The 21,685-nt window shown below is 33.4% G+C and overlaps 2 protein-coding genes across 2 annotated transcripts in view; both read left to right on the forward strand.

Moving 5' to 3' along the window:
- The first annotated feature begins 639 nt into the window (after positions 1 to 639).
- Positions 640 to 21,018, forward strand: LOC139484073 (uncharacterized). The gene is made up of 8 exons (XM_071267796.1): positions 640 to 703; positions 2,761 to 3,962; positions 9,061 to 9,142; positions 11,298 to 11,430; positions 14,416 to 14,624; positions 15,817 to 15,861; positions 20,352 to 20,792; positions 21,011 to 21,018. Exons 1-8 carry the CDS (start codon positions 652 to 654, stop codon positions 21,016 to 21,018), a joined length of 2,172 nt encoding a protein of 723 aa, XP_071123897.1. The 5' UTR covers positions 640 to 651.
- Positions 20,919 to 21,685, forward strand: part of LOC139486805 (E-selectin-like) — a 37,335-nt gene continuing 36,568 nt past the window's right edge. The window contains exon 1 of the mRNA XM_071271778.1: positions 20,919 to 21,547. Within this exon, the coding sequence (XP_071127879.1) occupies positions 21,047 to 21,547 (501 nt within the window). The 5' untranslated portion in view covers positions 20,919 to 21,046. The remainder of the gene's footprint in view (positions 21,548 to 21,685) is intronic.

The raw sequence follows: 21,685 nt of genomic DNA on the forward strand, positions 1-21,685 counted from the left end.
CTAGCAAAAAGATCTAACTGACAAGAAACTTATAGGCTATAAAAAGTGTTAAGACCCCCCTCCTCAAACCACGTGTTTCCTGATTCTGATAGTACTACGTATAATTTAGACTGAGGTTGGGAATTAATAGCACTTTTTGTTAAATATATACTCCCCATCACACCCTTTTCGCGAATCTGCTTTCCCTTCCTTGTAACTGATGAATAAGAAAACGAATCATAATCACAATGAGGAATATTGAATAAATTTTGAAAGGTTTAAGTTACATGTATATGTGTCTTGAAACATCTCATCGTTATATTTCGTGCGATTTGAAATACTTAATGTTTAAGGGGGTAGACCTTGGTTCAGGGAGATAACTCTTTAAATCAGTTATGTGTTTGTAAAAGTCAAGTATCATCAATGCATTTTAAGCATTTACCTGAAACAGATTGGAAATAATCTATGTAACATAGAAGTTTAGAATATATTTATGAAAATGGTATACACAAACATACTGATGATTTTAAGAGGTATTACCCTTAACCTAGGTCTACCTCCTAAAATAAGACGTCCTCTGTGACTACAAAGACATTGACAGTACACTTAAATTTTAAATGTAAATTGATACAATATAAAACTAATATATTTTCAAGGTAGTTCACTTGATGAATGATGGATTACAACGTTATCTTTGCAGCACTCCTGCTATTTCATTGCACAGGTGAGTCTATTATAATTAGGTTTACACGTAGGTGAACCAATTAATAATGTTGATACACTTGTTGGTGGATTACTGTATTGACAGATATATTATTATATTAAAGGGGAACTAGCTGTCAAATTCATGGTCACCGATTTGACTAAAATTTTAGTATTTGATTAATGACAATGTAAAACATTTACCCAAATCATAAGCAGTATAAAATAAGCAAGTTACATGGCATAGTGTCGGTTTGTTTTTTTTAGTCTAGACCCCATCTAATGAATCATCGAGTTGGCCTCCGGATACTTCCGATGACCATATAAGTGATATAAACATAAATAAAAATATAAATAGATAAAGTGAACTCGTGTAATTGGATTTTTCTCTGTCTGTTTAATTTCATATTGGATAGAATAAGTCAATTAAATGATTTTTGATTTGCATTTGAATAATACATTATCAATGTTTCTTCGCTTATTTTGACAAAATTAACCCATACTGGCTGCTAAAAGCGAATTATTATTTCACTATTTCACTTTCATTGATGATTGAACAAAAAATATATATATATATTTATATATATCATATTGTAGCTAGTACCCTTTAATACTTAGGTGGGTAGAATATTATATTGGCACACAGGTGGGTTGACTGTAATATTAACACACAGGTTAGTTGATTATTATATTGACACATATTAACACACAGATTAGTTGATTAGTATATTGATACACAAAAGGGGGTGATTATTATATTGACACTCAGGTGAGCTTATTAATTATGTTGATACGCTGGTGAGCTGATAAATTATACAAACACACAGAGGGTTGATTTCTTATTTTGACACACATGTCAATATATAACTAGGTTAATTGAAACTCGAAGGACAAGTGGAAACAAATGATACTACAAAACTGACAATGCCGTTGCAAAAAAGACTACAAAAAGACAAATCTAAACTGACCAACACGAATCCAATAAGAAATCAAAGGGGTAGTATTTTAGGGGCCATAAAATAGAATTAGCAGTCGTGTATCAAGGATCCTGCATTTGTCAGTGAAGTTTGATATCATTTGTATTAAGCGTTTCAATTTTGAGCTTTTTGTAAATTTGGGCTACCGCTACTTTCTTAAACTTAAAATTTTTCAAGGCTTCAGTTGTATCAGAGGTTGAAATATGATCTCTTTAATTTATAAGCTATAAACCTAAAGAAAATACGTTTTGTATTCTGACAAATAATATCGCTTAGGTAGAGGTTGTCTTGTCAATTATGCAAAAGACCAACTTACACCTTTACACTCATCAACCGATAATATTTAAACTAATTTGTACTTCTTTATACCAATGTGTAGTGTGTCCTGATTGCGTTCCTACGCATTTAATAAAAATGTACAGTGAACGAACCAGGCCTTCATCCAACCAAATGCAGCTCTCAAAATTTACAAAGAATCTAATGGGTAGCCTTATATATTGCATGTGATAGAGTAAACAAGGCAATGACAGGCAATAAAAGATGTGTATTGCCTTGTCTGTCTTGTTACATTTTTGTCTATTGTTATGAAATGTTGACTCTCTTTCTTAATTGTTTAGAAAGATATAGTGCAAAAAACATTATATTGTTGACAATTTAAGAGGTAGGGTAAACAAAAGCACTTTCACCAAAATAGATTTTGGAACGTTTAATTAACATAAAATTTCAACAAAATGATTACTTTCTCATTTGACAAAGATACAAAAAGAAATTTGAAACAAATAATTTACAGGAATACTTTCATTGGCTATATAACAGTTTGACAAACATTTTTTATATGTCATTTTTCTTATTTTATGTGATTAAAACGTACAGCTGTTTTGACTCTTTATATAATATAACGAATAAGGAAAAAGGAACACATAACGAATATGTAACAAAAAGGGAACGAATCAGAAAAAATGATCGAATAAAGAAACAACTTTGTATGATACTTAATAACACCATTACTTTTCTCATGTTACTCCTAGTCCTAAATTGAATTTGAATTTATCAATATTATGTTTGTCTTATTAAGAAATGATTTTGTTTCCAAATATTACAGTTGTTTTCGGAACAGTTTCATTTGTCATGGTACCGTTTGCTTCTACCAGAAGTGGCAACGTGAAAGTTTTATTTGAAGTTCAAACACATTATACAGTTTCATCACTTACAGTATCAGTACAAATTGGACAAAGAACTGCGACACCAACTGTGGTGTTTTCACTTCAGCAGAAAGTTTATAACTTTGATGTACAACCTGATGAATATCTTATACCTGGCAATATAGCACAATCAACTATTCATATCAATATTCAAGATGAAACCATTCAACAAAATCTAATAGCATTAAGATTGATGATCGACGACTTGGAACCAGTAACAATTTACCCAATTGAAAGTCTTGGAAATGAATATAGAGTAATTACCTATTGCCAGATTCTCGGAAGCTGTTTTCTAGCACTGTCTTCTGTTCCTAATTCAGGTGCAGTTCGTGTCAATATAATACTACCCACAGAAAACAGTATGAGAGTACAGTATCACAATGCATCCTATAGTGAAGGACAACACATACATATCCAGTTGTTAGATAACGAGGCGCTACTGTTGGAATGTAAACAATGTGATTTTACTGGAACTCTTATTAAAAGTTCAGAAACAATTGCAGTATTTGCGGGAGGAATCGACACGATTGTCAGAAGGGGAGACGTTGAAAGTACATTCCTTGCACAAATGACACCTGTCCACACTTGGGGTAAGGAGTTTATATTAGTTGATTCAAATATTGACGATATGGGTGACATGATCCGTATAATTCCTCGATATAGAGAAACAGTTGTAAAGATTTCCGGTCACACTACAACGCGGATAAATTCGACAGAGCATTATATACAACGAGCACTAAACCGAGGAGATATTGTTCACGTGATGGCAAATAAACCTATCATGATTTGTCAAATACTTACAACGGACTCAAAACAAGGTATAATGTTAAATGTACCTCCAACTGAACAATACTTTGAATTTAGCTTTAATACACACTGTGGATATAACGGTTTTGCTATTATTAGTGGTGATAGTGATGTCACGATTTATTCAGAACAACGAATTATAGGTATTTCTGGATATATTGCAACAAAAATTGATAGCAATTCCTGTGCATCCTTCAATTCAGGCTACAAGCATAGTACTATGTTTGGTCAAAGACACCATGCCGGCACACCATATATCAAAGATGTCCAATATTTTAGTAATCCGTTTCTACGGGTATGTATTGGTTAATTCTTATTGATTTCTATTTTATTTTAATGTTCATACGAAACACAATGCCCGAATGTAAACTTGGCGCCTATATCTATGACCCGTCATGAAATTTTTGGGTAAGAAAACTTTTTTTGGTATTTTCCTGAAGTGAAAAAATATTCAAAACACCTCAATTGACAGGCTTTTTTGGTATATTATTCGAAATTCCTTGAATTATTGTCATTTTTAACAGTGTTATTGAGCTCATACCGCATAGTCAGCTATAAAAGGCCCCGATAAGACAATGTTAAACAATTCAAACGAGAAAACTAACGGCCTTATTTATGTAGAAAAATGAACGAAAAACACAAATGTAACATATAAACAAACGACAACCACTGAATTTACAAGCCCCTGACTTGGTACAGACACATAAACAAATAATGAGGCGGGGTTAAACATGATAGCGGGATCCCAATTCGCCCCCTAACCTGGAACAGTGGTATACCAGTACAACATATGTATAAATGTTCTTCTATTTTAGTTTTCTATTATATCAATGAATCAAACAGTTCTCTCATGTAGCGTTTAAGAGAATTTTTTGCGCCTGGGGGGATAATATAAGAAACATTATACATAAGCTTTTTCCGTTAATATAAATAAATACATCCTTCTACAGTATATATAGAAACTACAGAGTTAAATATTAACTAGTACCAATTAATTTATATACGCTTTTTCTACGAGCTGACAATAAAAATCTTCAATCTCTTGTCCGGGGTTTAATTTCAAACTATTTAATTACTGATTTTCAATAACGACGGATGGATTTTCCATGTTGAATTTAACATATATAGCGTTTTAATTGTGTTGCAGTCTAAATCAGAAGTTGGTCCGTTGTACCGTGTTAGCGCGGGGCCCTGACGATGGAGGTGAAATGCTGCTAGAATGTTTGCGTCATCAAGCTCATGGAGGGTGGCAAAGGATTCATATTCTTTAATAAATTTTGAGTCATTGTCTTTGGGATATCCGGAATTTTTTTTACAGGAGGCTAATTTGTCAATACTATTTTAATTTGGTGGTTTGCTAGCTTTTATTGGGTTGATCGTTCAAAGAATGAGGTAGTAAGAATGAGGTAAATCATTGAAGGAAGGAATATTTGCGGAATCATGGTTTATCGATGTTGTAAGGTATTTGTTTACAAAAGTATTGTCTAGAATTGTTATATCTCGATACGAAGGGTTTTCGTACAAGTCTTCCTCACTGTAATTGTACCTTACTTTATTATCATCATTCCAATCGTAATTCATCGAAATTATAATCATCAGTTCAAAGTCTACCAATGATTTTCCATAGGATATTTACGTAAGAAAATGCAATACTTCCACGTGTCCGACCGCATGGCCGCCTTCCCACTGGGGTTAATTTCATAGGTTCGTGCTAAAATAGATGTTGTTTTGTTATAAGTAATGTGTTTGAATGTTATTACTTAAACCTGGCTCCTCCACCATTTTATGCTTTACTCAGGCATAAGTAATTAAACTAAAGTATGATAATATTGTTCTTTTCTTCAAACACACATCCACATGGTATGGTAACAATAAATCAAGAGAGCAATTTAAACTAACATATCATACAAATACGGAATGCAATCCGCATATCAATACACCAAAGACTGGCTAAGGAGAGGTAACTCTCATAAAAGTATGTTAACTTTACCAAACATCTTGGCCATACCAAACTGACATATAACATATGGTCAAAGCCTTTATATAATATGAGATTTCTAGGCATGTGAAGTGCAATTATGTTTTTTCACAAGGTCATCTTATGAACATATACAGAGCTGTTACAAGGATTGGGTGGACTGGGTTGGTCGGGTCGAAGCCTTTTTATGAGATTTCAAGGCATTTTGAACAGTAATTAATATGCTTTTCAACAGGTCATCTTATGAACCTTTACAGAGCTGTTACAAAAACACTTATTTGTGCAAGTAAAGCCACACGAACGCCCTTTTTTTTTTTGGTCCTCATGCTTTCCAACTTCGTACTTTGTTTTTTATTTGAGCGTCGCTGATGAGTATTTTGTGGACAAAACGATCGTATGGCGTAAATATCAAATTTCAATCTTTATATCTGATGAATTTATTTACAAGGAGGAGTCACACAGTATACATTTGATAATGACCTAATTCCCCCAGAATCATCTCTTTTTTTTTTTTTAGCTCACCTGACCTTAAAGGCCAGGTGAGCTTTTCTCATCACTTGGCGTCCGGCGTCTGTCGTCGTCCGTCGTCGTTAACTTTTACAAAAATCTTCTCCTCTGAAACTGCTTGGCCAAATTTAACCAAACTTGGACACAATCATCATTGGGGTATCTAGTTTGAAAAATATGTCCGGTGACCCGGCCAACCAACCAAGATGGCCGCCATGGTTAAAGATAGAACATAGGGGTAAAATAAAATGTTTGGCTTATAACTCTGAAACCGAAGCATTAAGAGCAAATCTGACAGAATTTAATTGTTCATCAAGTCAAGAACTAGCTACACTGAAATTTTCAGACAAATTGAACAATAGGTTGTCGGAATGCTGACCCTGAATTGGCAGTTTTAAGGAAATTTGGCGATTTTTGGTTAATATCTTGATTATTATTATAGATATAGATAAACTGTATACAGCATTAATGATCAGCAAAGTAAGATCTACAAATAAGGCAACATGATTAAAATGGTCGATTGACCCATTAAGGAGTTATTGCCCTTCGTAGTCATTTTTTACCAATTTTTCGTAACTTTTTGTTATCTTTTACAAAAATCTTCTCCTCTGAAACTGCTGGGCCAAATTTAACAATACTTGGACACAATCATTATTGGGATATCTAGTTTAAAAAAATGTGTGTTGTGACTCGGACAACCAACTAAGATGGCCAACATGGTTACAAATAGAACATAGGGCGTAAGATGCGAATTTTGGCTTATAACTCTAAAACCGAAGCATTTAGAGCAAATCTGACAAGGAGTTGAATTGTTCATCAAGTCAACCTCTAGCTACCCTATAATTTTCACACAAATTGAACAATCGGTTGTTGGGTTGCTGTCCCTGAATTTTCAATTTTAAAGAAATTTAGCAGTATTTAGCTCACCTGGCCCAGAGGGCCAAGTGAGCTTTTCCCATCACTTGGCGTCCGGCGTCCGTCGTCGTTTACTTTTACAAAAATCTTCTCCTCTGAAACTACTGGGCAAAATTAAACCAAACTTAAGCACAATCATCATTGGGGTATCTAGTATAAAAAATGAGTCCGGTGACCCGGCCAACCAACCAAGATGGCCACCATGGCTAAAATCATAACATAGGGGTAAAATACAGTTTTTGGCTTATAACTCAAAAACCAAAGCATTTAGAGCAAATCTGACATGAGTAAAATTGTTTATCAGGGCAAGACTATCTTCCCTGGCATTTTCAGACGAATCAGACAACCCATTGTTGGGTTGCTGCCCCTGAATTGGTAATTTTAAGGAAATTTTGCTGTTTTGGGTTATTATCTTGAATATTATTATAGATAGAGATAAACTGTAAACAGCAAAAATGTTCAGCAAAGGAAGATTTATAAATATAAAGACACAAGACCGAAATGGTCATATGACTCCTAAAGGAGTTATTGCCCTTTATAGTAAATTTGTAACCATTTTTCGTAAATCTTAGTTATCTTTTACAAAAATCTTCTCCTCTGAAACTACTGGGCCAAATTCATATGATGAAGACATAATCTTTCAATCAGTTTAATTGAGGTCTGGAGCTGGCATGTCAGTTAACTGCTAGTAGTCTGTTGTTATTTATGTATTATTGTCATTTTATTTATTTTCTTTTGTTACATCTTTTGATATCAGACTCGGACTTCTCTTGAACTGAATTTTAATGTGCGTATTGTTATTCTTTTACTTTTCTACATTGGCTAGAGGTATAGGGGGAGGGTTGAGATCTCATAAACATGTTTAACCCCGCCGCAATTTTGCGCCTGTCCCAAGTCAGGAGCCTCTGGCCTTTGTTAGTCTTGTATGATTTTAAATTTTAGTTTCTTGTGTATAATTCGGAGTTTAGTATGACGTCCATTATCACTGTACTATTATGCATATTTTAGGGGCCAGCTGAAGGACACCTACGGGTGCGGGAATTCTCGCTACATTGAAGACCCATTGGTTGCCTTCGACTGTTGTTTGCTCTATGGTCGGGTGGTTGTCGCTTTGACATATTCACCATTTCCTTTCTCAATTTTATTTACAACAATCATCTTTGGGGTATCTAGTTTGAAAAATGTGTCCGGTGACCCGGCCATCAAATCAATATGGCCACCACAGCTAAAAAAAGAACATAGGAGTAAAATGCAGTTTTTTGCGTATAACTCAAAAACCAAAGCATTAAGAGCAAATCTTACTGAGGTAAAATTATTTATAAGGTCAAGATCTATCTGCCCTGAAATTTTCAGATGAATCGGACAACAGGTTGTTGGGTTGCTGCCCCTGAATGGGTAATTTTAAGGAAATTTTGCCGTTTTTGGGTATTATCTTGAATATTATTATAGATAAAGATAAACTGTAAACAGCAAAAATGTTCAGCAAAGTAAGATTTACAAATAAGTCACATGACCGAAATGTTCAATTGACCCCCAAAGGAGTTATTGTCCTTTATAGACAATTTTAAACAAGACTGTTGAGTAAAGTAAGATCAACAAACACATCACTATCACCAAAACACAATTTTGTCATGAATCCATCTGTGTCCTTTGTTATATAGACCAAGGTGAGCGACACAGACTCTTTAGAGCCTCTAGTTTTAAATATCCATCTACTGCCTCCAGTCGACCTCAGTGTAACTGTAACCTCTTTTTTTTTTTAAATTCGAGACACATGAAAATAAAATTATGGTTCTCCCTAGCAGGTGACCCTTACTCCAATTTTCAACCGCGTTATAATCTTGTTTTCTTTTAATCCATCTACTGCCTCCAATCATCTGCCTTGTAAATGTAATCGTGTTTTTCTAGAAATTTTGTATCTGACGAAATTTATTCTAGATTCTAATTCTATTTTGTCTTCCAATTTACACATACTATGATTAATTGATTACAGGAAGTGCTTGTAAATAAGACTATGGTTCCAGGAGACAAAGCAGACAATGACAATAATGGACAGATTGATGAAGATGATTGTGGTATGTATTTTAATTTATCTTACCTCCTATAGATTTATAGAGATATAATTTGTTTCTGTATAGACAAATGGAAGCAGGATCTTAATACAAAGTAGTGAAGACTAAGTCTTGATCACTTTGATAGGCCACTAGTGAAAATACCACATGTGAAGATAGCCGGTAAGATAATAGGACTGGCAAGATTCAGGGTGAAAGGAAAAGCGAGGTATAAAATATAAACAAGGAGATATATTTGATTTTAGCATTTCACATTAAGCGCATTCATTTCAACGTTATCAGGTCTATATATATATATAGTTTGTAATCGCCTATCATGGTTGATTTACCAATTTTACAAATAATCACATTTCAATAAAAAAAAAATTGGTCGAGTACAAATATTTGAACCCTCATTCACTTGACCAAGATAATATTTGGGTTTTAATTACATGAACGAATCAACACAAGAACACACTAAGAACTCATACCACATCTTCCTATATCTATTTTGAATAGTTATTCCTTTCATTATACCAGGGCCTTTTAATTATAGCTTACCTTAATGGATATGTTTTTTTCTTATTGTTGAAAACCGTGTGTTGGGCTTTGGTTGCTTCAACCACGACCTTTCTTGGGAATAGATTTTCGTAATAAAACAGTTTCCTTGTAATGATCATGTTTTAAAACACAACTAATGGAGTATTGAAGCAGGAATTTGGTCGTTTTTAATGAGAACATAATTTCACTTCTTCATCTTCTTATTGATTTTTCAACTTTTGCTACAATAACACAACTTTCCGCAGATACTTTTTTTGACGATTTTATTACAGGGCTTTGTCATTTTCATGCTTTTTACTTTAAGGATTCTAGGGTAATGGGACCCTGTCATGAAAATTTGTCTCTTATCGTGCAAAGATTTTTTTAATTTTAAGCAGGTTTATTTGTCCAGATTAATAGGACGTTTTAACAGTCACGTGATAAAATATGCAACGAAAGATAATCCGTGCAAAGCTTTATACAGAACCACTTTAATGAACCGTTTCATATTAATGCTCATTGTTTATCAGTTTAAACGTGCAGAAAAAGGGCGTTTCATGTTCATGCTCTCATTCCTGGCTCTGTGTAAAATATAAGAATCTCCTACAATAACTTCAAAATCACAATTTGGCCAGTCGAGTTTATGGCTATCGTCTACTTTAAAGGTTCGAAATGCAAAAAAGTATATTGCGTTATTATTTATGTGTTACCGTTCAATCTATATACATTTTTATACAGTAATTAAGTTTCCAAACACCTTAACAACATATCGTTACCTCTTCAAAAAAAAGTTCGTGTAACAGTTACATTGAAATGAATAAATAAATAAATAAATAAATAAATAAATAAATAAATAAATAAATAAATAAATAAATAAATAAATAAATAAATAAATAACACACACAACGTGATGGACGCTATGTTACTTCAAACCACATATTAAGTGCAGTTTTCGTTAAATTTCGTTAGAACATGAATGTTGAATTTTGTACTCCCAACATACTTTAAAATTATTCCTTATTTACAACATATACCATCATGGCATGGGACTAAAGGTTTTTACATTTTTATTACATGATCGCAAAACCACTCTACAAGTGTTCGCAAAGAGTTATCATTAAGAAATTTAATTTGTCATAATAAGTTAAACAAAGTGTACGATGTCAAAGAGCATCTTTGAAACTATAAATCTATCATATAATTTTTGAGACAGTTTTCTAAACTTCAATTTAAATAATGGCTTTCTCTTGAAATGAATTTTAATGTGCGTATTGTTATGCGTTTACTTTTCTACATTGGTTAGATGTATAGGGGGAGGGTTGAGATCTCACAAACATGTTTAACCCCGGCGCATTTTTGCGCCTGTCCCAAGTCAGGAGCCTCTGGTCTTTGTTAGTCTTGTATTATTTTAATTTCAGTTTCTTGTGTACAATTTGGAAATTAGTATGGCGTTCATTATCACTGAACTAGTATAATTTGTTTAGGGGCTAGCTGAAGGACGCCTCCGGTCGCGGAAATTTCTCGCTACATTGAAGACCTGTTGGTGACCTTCTGCTGTTGTTTTTTTTATTTGGTCGGGTTGTTGTCTTTTTGACACATTCCCCATTTTCATTCTCAATTTTATTTCATATTTTCGAAGGTTTTTACCTTAGTTCAAAAAGAGCCAATTTTGCAACTGCCTTAACCGAATGCGAGAAGCTCAACAAATCCTTAGCAGTAATTGACACCGATGAAAGATTTTTAATGGCGAAAGAGTTCCTGAAAGATAAAGGGTAAGTCTTTTGTTTTTATATATATATCAACCTTACCTTCAGAACAGTTAGGGAGATCAGGTGGAGAAATTTTTTTCGCAGTTGGAAATTTTCTTTCGCACAAAGGACGATCTTTTTTTTTATCGATCAGATTATTATTTTTTCAATATTTAACTCTATAAAGTATTGGGAAAATCTGGATTCAGAATACATTTTTTTTTCCATCTGCTTGACTAGAATATTTCTTTTCATCAAAGTGGGGATCAGAATATTTTTTTATTGAAGTTAAATGGTCGTTCCCATGTTTATAAAAGTATCATTGGAAAAATGTGATTTTATGAGTTGCGTATCGAATATTTTGTTTTACATATGTACTGCTTTCTACTAGTAGTATGGTTTTTTTAACGGGCCTGATTTGGTGGTGTTACATATTTCAAAGTCTATCCAAATTATTTGGCAAATGATTCCGCTAAACCCGGTGCTAGTGGCTGTCTTAAACTTGCAGTGATGTAATTGTTGGGGTTTTTTTTGCCCCGTGTTGAAGGCCTCACTGTGTCTTTGATATGTTTGCAATTGTGTTGGGTTTAATTTACTGGGTATGTACTGATTTTGTATTATGAATGGATAATCCATATCTTTTAATGTTTCTATTATAAAAACTTCAACGAGTGATATACGATTACCTTAGCCGTATTTGGCATAACTTTTTGGAATTTTTAATACTCAATGCTCTTCAACTTTGTACTTGTTTGGCTTTATAAATATTTTGATATGAGCGTCACTGATGAGTCTTATGTAGACGAAACGCGCGTCTGGCGTACTAAATTATAATCCTGGTACCTTTGATAACTTTTTATATAACAAATTACTTGGCATATTTTTTTCCCCATTTTTAACATTTCGATGCAAATACATTCATTGTTAAGTACAAAGTCGCATCGGAATACTTTATATAAAGTGAGTTAATTGTGTGGAAGTGCGGAATACAAGAAAGTATATTAAGTATACGCAATGTCCCATTGAAATCGGAAAACACAAATCATTTTGAATCAAGCAAATAACATTATTCAGATGTTGCCTTACATAGTTGATATAGACCTTCTCAGGGGGGAATACTTCCTCTATTTTTATAGGTACGAGTGTGCCGCAAAATAGGGTCGTTTTTTATGTCCTGTTGGCCAAATTTAACCACAAAATGTCGTATACAAAGATATCGTAAAGTACGGCTTGGTAAAGTTCTTTTCTAAATTTCAAATTTGACCAAAAAGCATGTATAAAATGTTAATTTACAATCAAATATTAAACAGTAACATCACAAAGGAATAGTATGCACAAAAATGACCAGATCGTCTGATCATATGCCTTTATTTATAAAATTAACATAGTTTATAGAACTTTTGTAAAAAAAAAAATATATTTTCCATAGAGATTATTTTTTATTATTGCGAATGCTGTTAAAGACATTAAATTAACATTAGAAAATACTTGTATCACATTTGGTAATCGTTCTTAAGAAAGTAGTAAATTTAATCAAACATATATATATAAAAATTTACGAAAGCAAATTTACAGGTCTAACATTGTTGGGTTGATGTTAAGACGAGTTGTATATATATAGATTCTTACATTGAAACCAGTGGATTATCGGATTTATCCAATCGAGATAGTTAAATTATCTTCAATTTTAAAGTTCGAGCCGCCTCGGCGAGTTCTTTAAAATTTATAATTTAACTATCGAGATTGGATAAATCCGATAATTCACGAGTAACTATGTAAGAATCTGTTTCTCTAATGATTAAAAAGACATTTTCTTTTTTTGTTTACCGAAAATCCCCTTCGAGTGCCTTTCACATTGCACGAAGTTGTCAATTTCATTAACACCTGTTATCATATTTTGGTTCATCCAGTCAGCCAAAAAGGTCATGGCCCTTAAAATCATCCAATGATCTTTTGAGATCACCAGCAACCACACGTTGATTAAATTTTTTTATACAATGGGTTCGAAAAGGGATAAATTTCCATAGAATTAGAGAACTATATATATACATAAACGAGTCTAAATTGAAAACTACGTTAAAACCTATGATTGCGTTGGATAAAAACCGCAATTTGTATACGTGTGCATGTCAAACAAATTTCGTTGTAGAAGGGTCTAAATACAGCACAAACAACATTTTCCAAAAGACCAAAAAAGTGAAAAAGTATATTTAAACAAGACGCATTTGACTAACAGGTCGAACAACTGATGTTCTTTAACCCTGCTGACTGCCATTGGCGATTGCCAAATAAAATTGATCACAAGATGTAACAAGATGGATCTTAATATAAGTTTAATACTAAACAGAAAACAATTAACTTGTGGCCACGATGTATATATATATTGATAAATAAAAATTCCTTGGTACAGAAAATATAGTTTAAAAGTAAAAAACACGAAAATCACATCATAAATCGAACATTGTTTCGGTCTATGGTCATGCGGCAAAAAGTGCCCTAAAACAATGCTAAATTTATGATGTGATATTTTGTGGGTTTTTTTCTTTTAAACTTTATATATGGATTCTTACATTGACACCAGTGGATTATCGGATTTATCCAATCTCAATAGTTAAATTATCAATTTTAAAGTCCGAGCCGCCTCGGCGAGGACTTTAAAATTTATAATTTAACTATTGAGATTGGATAAATCCGATAATCCACGAGTAACTATGTAAGAATCTGTTTCTCTAATGATTAAAAAGACATTTTCTTTTTTTGCTAACCGAAAAATCCCTTCGAGTGCCTTTCACATTGCACAAAGTTGTCAATTTCATTAACACCTGTTATCGAATTTTTATTCATCCAGTTAGCTAAAAAGGTCATGACCCTTAAACTCATCCAATGATCTTTTGAGATCACCAGCAACCACACGTTGATTAAATTTTTCCATAGAATTAGAGAAATATATATATATCATTATTCACTTCTCTGTTGTTACTTGTAGCTTCGAACTTCATATCTTTTTAGAGTCCCCGGATGGTATGCGTACATAGGACTGAAAAGAGTATCTGACACTGATGTTTTTCAACTGATGGATAACACACCTTTTAACTTACAATTTTGGGATACCAAAGAACCAGGAACTATATATACAGAGAGATGTGTTGTTTTTAAATTCGACAGTGCCAAATTACATGATATAGGGTGTGAAAAAGATCAATACTTCTTATGTACCGGTAAGAAGAAAATATAACAAATGGAGGGGGGATAAAATCATATGATGTTTAAAGACCCCAAGAGAGAAGAAAATTACCAATAGGTAATTAACAATCGTACCTTCTGTGTAATTTTTTGTGTAGAGTGTCACTTGTGAAATATCTTAATATAGGAAAGAACAGTTAACACCATTTATATTTGATTTTATTTTTAAATAGGTCTATAAGCAGAAAGTACACATTCTAATTAATTAAATTGGTGGCCCGCACACCCGTACTAATCATCATAAAAGTCCTACCTGTATGAATACTTATTTATCATTATTCAATAGTTATCCCACAAGGACGCCTGTGTCAGTGTACGATCACCCCAATGGCCGGAGGCCAGAGGGTGATCTAACACTGACACACCAAGTCCGAGTGGGATAACTATTTTACATCCCAGCTGTTTTAGATTAGACAAAAAACCATTTACAATTCATAAAATCTTGTTTAGAACGCAATACAACCATTATAATATACTTAATAATTATTATATAATGTATACCCTTTATGACCCCGAACACGATGAGTAGATATCAAACAATGTCAACTCGCCCACTTGCCAATCGGACCACACTATATCGCCACTTTATAAAAAAAAATCGCCCCTCTCTTGTTTATCGACTCGCCCCACTTTTGAAAAAGTGTAAAATCAATTGAACAATCAGTCTGAGAACTCACTTATTAACGAAAAAGGTTTACATCCCACTGAATAAAGGTCTGCCAACTCGCCCCACTTATAAAAAGATTTTGCTTCCTTTAAGTATGTTAAATTACTGTTAGTTCGTATCCAGTCGTCCTGGTGTAGTGGTATGTGTCGTGGCTTGATATGCTAATTTAAAGGTCTTGAGTTCGAATCCCAACATATACACTGGATTTTTTCTACGTGAATTTTGATAGATAGTCTTTACCATATAATTAATTATAAGTTTAATAGTGGATTTGAAATTCCCTCCAAAATGTTACAGAACAAAGGAAAGCATTCATAACAAAGAAACTCATACTGGGGTGATCTTGTAGGGGTGGTCCAGCTCAGATCACGCCTGTTAGAACAAAGATGCTGGAAGTAATAATCTTGTATGCAGGTTCTAAACAATGGTTTATCAAAATTAATGTATTGATAAGAAGTTGGCATTATCAATTTAAAGTACATTACTCAATATCTTTGCAGATTGGAACAGAGACGAAAATGACGACTGTCCGCCTGAAATTTATGGTAAGAACTTCACCCATGTAATAACCAAATAAGATCTACACAGCTATTAGGCCATCATTAAAATTATCTTTGTTTCCCCTCCCCGACTAAGGTTATCAGGGTATGGGGAGGTAGGTAGGCAAATTATTTTATTTTATTTCTTGATATAATTTTTCTATATTGAATTTTTACAAAATTCAACAGGTAAGATAAGTCAAGAAAACCTGGGTATTCCCTGTATTCAGTGTACACCCCAGTTTTCTGGTGTTAAAAACAGTATGCAGGGATCTCCTTTTTTACTATTCATTTTATGGTATGAAAACTACAAAAGCACACATTCTTCATGTGATAACAATGTTTTCAATTGAAGGCAAGTGTTAAAATTAGTTAAAAATCAAGTTTATTTCAAGTCTAATTTGATGCATAACTCACAACAATTCCTGTGTTCACCAATTCATACCTTGATCATCAATTATGAGATAACAAAAAGATATATGTTAATGACTTGGGAATAAAAATTCAATGAATAAAAATTTTCAATAGAAGTGAACATAATTCAGATATGTTCAGTTACACCTGGATCATGCACCTTGGTCAATTAATTCCTAAACAAAAGATTTGTATGCTTTTTCAAGTTCTAGAAAAAACAAGGCTTCACTTATTCATGTTTCGTTGTTCCTAGAATACTTTGAGTATTTACAAATTCAACTGATGTAAGTTATAACGTAAAACATGCCCTTTTGTAAATTTCATGCCATAAATTGAAAAATAAAAACACATTTAAACTGGTCTTGTTTACACCAGAAATCAGGGAGGTTCCCTGAAAGCAGGGAATTCATGTATCCAACATTTTCTGACTTGTGCCAAACCTGTTCGAAGTCGTAGACAACGTAGATTGATTTCAAAGCACGATTCAGACCATTTTTACTCAAAGTTTTTATCCTTTAAACAGGAACAGAGGTAAAAGATAAAGCCAATCAAGATGCACTCAGTGGGTCGAAAGATGCTTCAGATTTTTTATTTTCAAATATCACCCTTGCACACAACACAAATCGTGTGGCAAGGCATTATGTTTGTTTTCCTTGATTCCGAATCATATAGACGCTTCAATGCAAAATTGCCTTGATTGAAAACGCTTGTTGACTACAGCATCGGAAAGGTAATACAAAAAACCAACGCACGTTTACTACAGCATCGGAAAGATATCGCCAAAAACCAACATAGCAAAAACAAATTTTGGACAAGAATGGCCAATAAAATTTTTTCGAGTCGCGGCGATTTTACCGGGTCGGTCGGGGGAGGGGAAACAAACAATATTTTATTTTTGGCTCAAGTGTGTTGAAAAAAAAGGAAAATCAACACTTCTATTCTCTGGACTCTTGTGTCTCGTTTTATCGTTTAAAGTAACTGCCTTAATTATTACCCCTCACACACTAAATACAATTTGTCTACTTGGAACATCGTGTCGACGAAAGTTTACGAAATATGTATTACACATTATTAAAAAAATAAGAACAATACTTTTCACAATTATCTTTTTTTTTCGAATTCTGATTGTGACAATGTTTTTGTTTTCGGAAACGATATCTTTATTCAGATAAACTAAAATATTCATAAAAAGTGTTTTGTCTGACATAAACAAAATTTTAAAAAATCAGTTGTTGTAAAAGACGCTTCTGTCTGGCTAAACTCCTCCTAGCCACCACTTCCACGTTAATTCTCTATAAGCAAGGTCAAGCTTGTCTTAAATCCCAATACGTACTAGTGTTGATTTTCAAATTATTATTTAATATTATGGTACATGTACCTATTAGATACATAACTTGAAAAGTTCTATTTTGTTACGCTCACAACAGAGATTCGAAAGATACAAAAGGGGCTTCAAACTCGAAATTTAACTGATAACGCTATGACTAAAAAAGAAGAAAAAAACAGACACAAAGTAGTTCAAAAAACATAAAATAGAACACTTAAGACTGAGCAGCACAAACGCTACCAAATACTGGATCTCAGGTATTCCGGAAGGGTAAGCAGTTCCCGGCTACTCCAACTGTTGCAGTCGTGTTTTACTCATTTTAGTACAAACCCGGTAATAAGTCTTACTTAAAATTTGGATTTTTTCATGTAAGATGTTCAGGGAACAATATATGTTCGCGTCACATAAAATGTATATTATAAATTGATTAATAGCGTTTTGCTTCGCATCACGGTGCGGAGCTATTATAATCCTGGTACCTTTGATAACTATTTACACCACTGGGTCGACGCCACTGCTGGTGGACGTTTCGTCCCCGAGGGTATCACCAGCCCAGTAGTCAACACGTCGGTGTTGACATGAATATCAATAATGTGGTCATTTTTACAAATTTCCTGTTTACAAAACTTTGAATTGTTCGAAAAACTAGGAATTTTCTTATCCCAGGCATAGATTACCTTAGCCGTATTTGGCACAACTTTTTGGAATTTTGGATCCTCAGTGCTCTTCAACTTTTTACTTATTTGGCTTATTAAATATTTTGATATGAGCGTCACTGATGAGTCTTATGTAGACGAAACGCGCGTCTGGCGTACTAAATTATAATCCTGGTACCTTTGATAACTATTTACACCACTGGGTCGATGCCACTGCTGGTGGACGTTTCGTCCCCGAGGGTATCACCAGCCCAGTAGTCAACACGTCGGTGTTGACATGAATATCAATAATGTGGTCATTTTTACAAATTTCCTGTTTACAAAACCTTGAATTGTTCGAAAAACTAAGGATTTTCTTATCCCAGGCATAGATTACCTTAGCCGTATTTGGCACAACTTTTTGGAATTTTGGATCCTCAGTGCTCTTCAACTTTTTACTTATTTGGCTTATTAAATATTTTGATATGAGCGTCACTGATGAGTCTTATGTAGACGAAACGCGCGTCTGGCGTACTAAATTATAATCCTGGTACCTTTGATAACTATAGGTAACAAGAGTGCAATTATTTGTAATGCATTTTCCATAGGACCCCAGTGGTATTCAAAAATTTATTTCTTGAAGAATAAACAAACTAGAAAAAAACATGGGTAGCAGTTCCTATGACTATAGATGTCAGCCTTTTATTACAGCAAAAAGTGCCCTAAAATGCAGTTGTTATGGAAGCTGCCTAATTCCGCACTAAATTGGAATGGCTTATTTTGAATGGCACCTCAGTTAATAAAAAATCATATCTTCTACACATTGTGAATTATGAATTTAGATTTCACCAATTTTCAAACCTAAATTGATAAGCTTTCAAATAAAAAATAATTCCAACCTGCATCATCCAATCGGGAGCTTCAAAGTTTTTTATTCTGAGTACCATCTTGTTTTAAAAATGTTGCCGGTTGAATGTAAACAAATAATTGCGCTCTTGTAACCATTAGTTTCAGTCGACATACACGCCATTTGAATTAATTAATTACTTATCACCTATATATTCTGATTGGTTGCATTATGATGCAGCTGAGATACAGCAACAGCTATTGGTTTAAATGAGATATAGAATTACAGACTTTTCTCGTCTCAAGATAAGACATCAAATGCCGGAAAAGTAACGATGTGTATTTCAGTTCCGATCAACTGTCATTAATTCATGTTCATTTTATTATGCAAATATTTTACAGATAAATTCAATATTGATAAAGCAATTATTAATACTTTTTATTTGCTTTATTATGCACGATTTGCTAACAATGTTCCTATACAATGTTTAGAAAAATGCATTATCTGTGTTTTAAAGCTTTTGACAATCTAGGCACACATCTGGAGAAGCACACCTCAAGAGTCGTGTCTATTCATTGTATTTGCCATTGTTTGATTTTCAACAAGTAATTAAAAAAAAACAAAAAAAAACATGGGTGTATAACGCTTACTCTTAAAGAGTTTCCCATTGTAAAAAGTAATCAAATGTATATTTGAGGCTTCAAATGAAATCTTGATTGAAATTTTATACTTTGATAATTCCTAGTTTAGTGGAACATACCTTTCAAAAAATAAACATAGTCAGATTATCTCGTATTGTCAAAACAATTGAGTTAAAAATCTATAAGAGCTCTCTTTATTTTTCATTTTCGTCCATTAACTTTTTTTAATTTTTCGTTACAAAACTAAGCCAATAATTGCATTTTCATTTACTATATGCTGATGTAAGCAGCAGTCATCAGCTACTCGTAAACGGTTTTGTACAAACATTTCTGCGAAAGTCTATCATAAAGATTTGATACTGCAGCTCTCGCTCAATTCATTTTTATAGTAAATATAAAGAATATGCGTTTTTCACGTGAATATACCCATACAATTACAGAACACGACTACAAGGGTATACTATGTTCAGTAATATATAGAACATCCGTATAAGAATCATTAGTACTGATGTTATATCGTACTCTGAAAGTATGACTTGATAAATAACGTATTGTGTTTCGTCTTATTTTTGTATATAATAAACATTTCAGTCTTTGAAAAGTCTTCTAAAACCAAATATATTCTATTTCAGGAGAAAAAGATAATCAAGGACTTAATTTTGTATTTCCGGTCTGGCAACTTGATAGTTCTACAAAATTTCAAGTTGATGTGTTTGGAGATCAAACGGATGTGCATGGCGAAATAATTAACTATTTGAATGGCATAAATACGTCGACGGAAATATTAGTAGGCGTTTATGGACCTAAAACCGTTCAAGATCTATCTGTTATGCAAGTGATTCGTATAAAATCTTATTCTGAGGTATCAGCTTCATTGATTATGTGGAAAGGAAGTAAAGCTGTATCAACATTGATGTATCCAGTTGATATGTGGGGACTTGAGTATCATGCTGCCAGTTATTGTCCTAATGATTGCACTTCCTACTGTTTTATAACTTCAGCATACAGTAACACAAACGTGAAAATTGTGTTTAAGTCGACTAATTTTACTGCAAAAATTACGAATCCAGATGGTTTGTTTATTGAAACGAATAAATTATCTGTTAATCTCAAAATTGAAGAATATACTTATGCTAAAATCGAATCAGCTGAGGATTTGACAGGTACCTATATAAAGGCAGATAATCCAATTTCTGTCATATGTGGATCAACGTTTGAAAACAGCGAAATTGCCGAACAGATTGTTCCTGTGCAATTTTACCAAACCGGACTGTTTACAAACATTTTTCAGTTATATGATACAAGGCACATATACAGAGTTCGAATTATGGGATCAGAGCAGTTCACTGTTTGTGAAATTCGTTCAAACGGAACAGAGAACTTTGTACATTTATTATTCATAGAAGCTGCCGGTGACTTTTATGAATTAAAAAAAAGTAGCTATGAAAGCGTTGAATCCATTTCATGTAACCTACCTGTTTTTGTATGGAGTGTCATTTTTAAAGATTCTGAAAAGAGCTTAATGATAATTAATCCATCCAATGAGCAAACGGCAAACAGATACAAATGGAAAAGTGTTGGAAGCCTTCCTTTATATTTGTATGGGTTCTCAACGAAGGCATCGGAAGTCTCATTTACAATTGAGAAGGATCCAGGGGAACAACCAAGTACAATGCAACTGATCCAGAATGTTCCATTTACAGATCTTCTCACAGACACCCGATATACGGTTACATCAGATCATGGTTCTAAGTTCTTTCTGTGGTTTGTCAATATATCGAGCGATGCTATTGGTACAAGTATTGGGGTGAAATTTAATGAACAAGAAGTATGTTAATTTTTCCTTATGTAAAGCTGTGATTCCTTTCCCGACCTTTGTTATACTTTTTTTGTCCCGTTTTGGTTTGTAAAATCTCTTCATCTTTTAACAAGCATCACTTAAGCGACATTAGTTGTCGAAATGCGC

The sequence above is a fragment of the Mytilus edulis genome, chromosome 8, assembly GCF_963676685.1.
Source record: "Mytilus edulis chromosome 8, xbMytEdul2.2, whole genome shotgun sequence".
Lineage (NCBI taxonomy): Eukaryota > Metazoa > Mollusca > Bivalvia > Mytilida > Mytilidae > Mytilus > Mytilus edulis.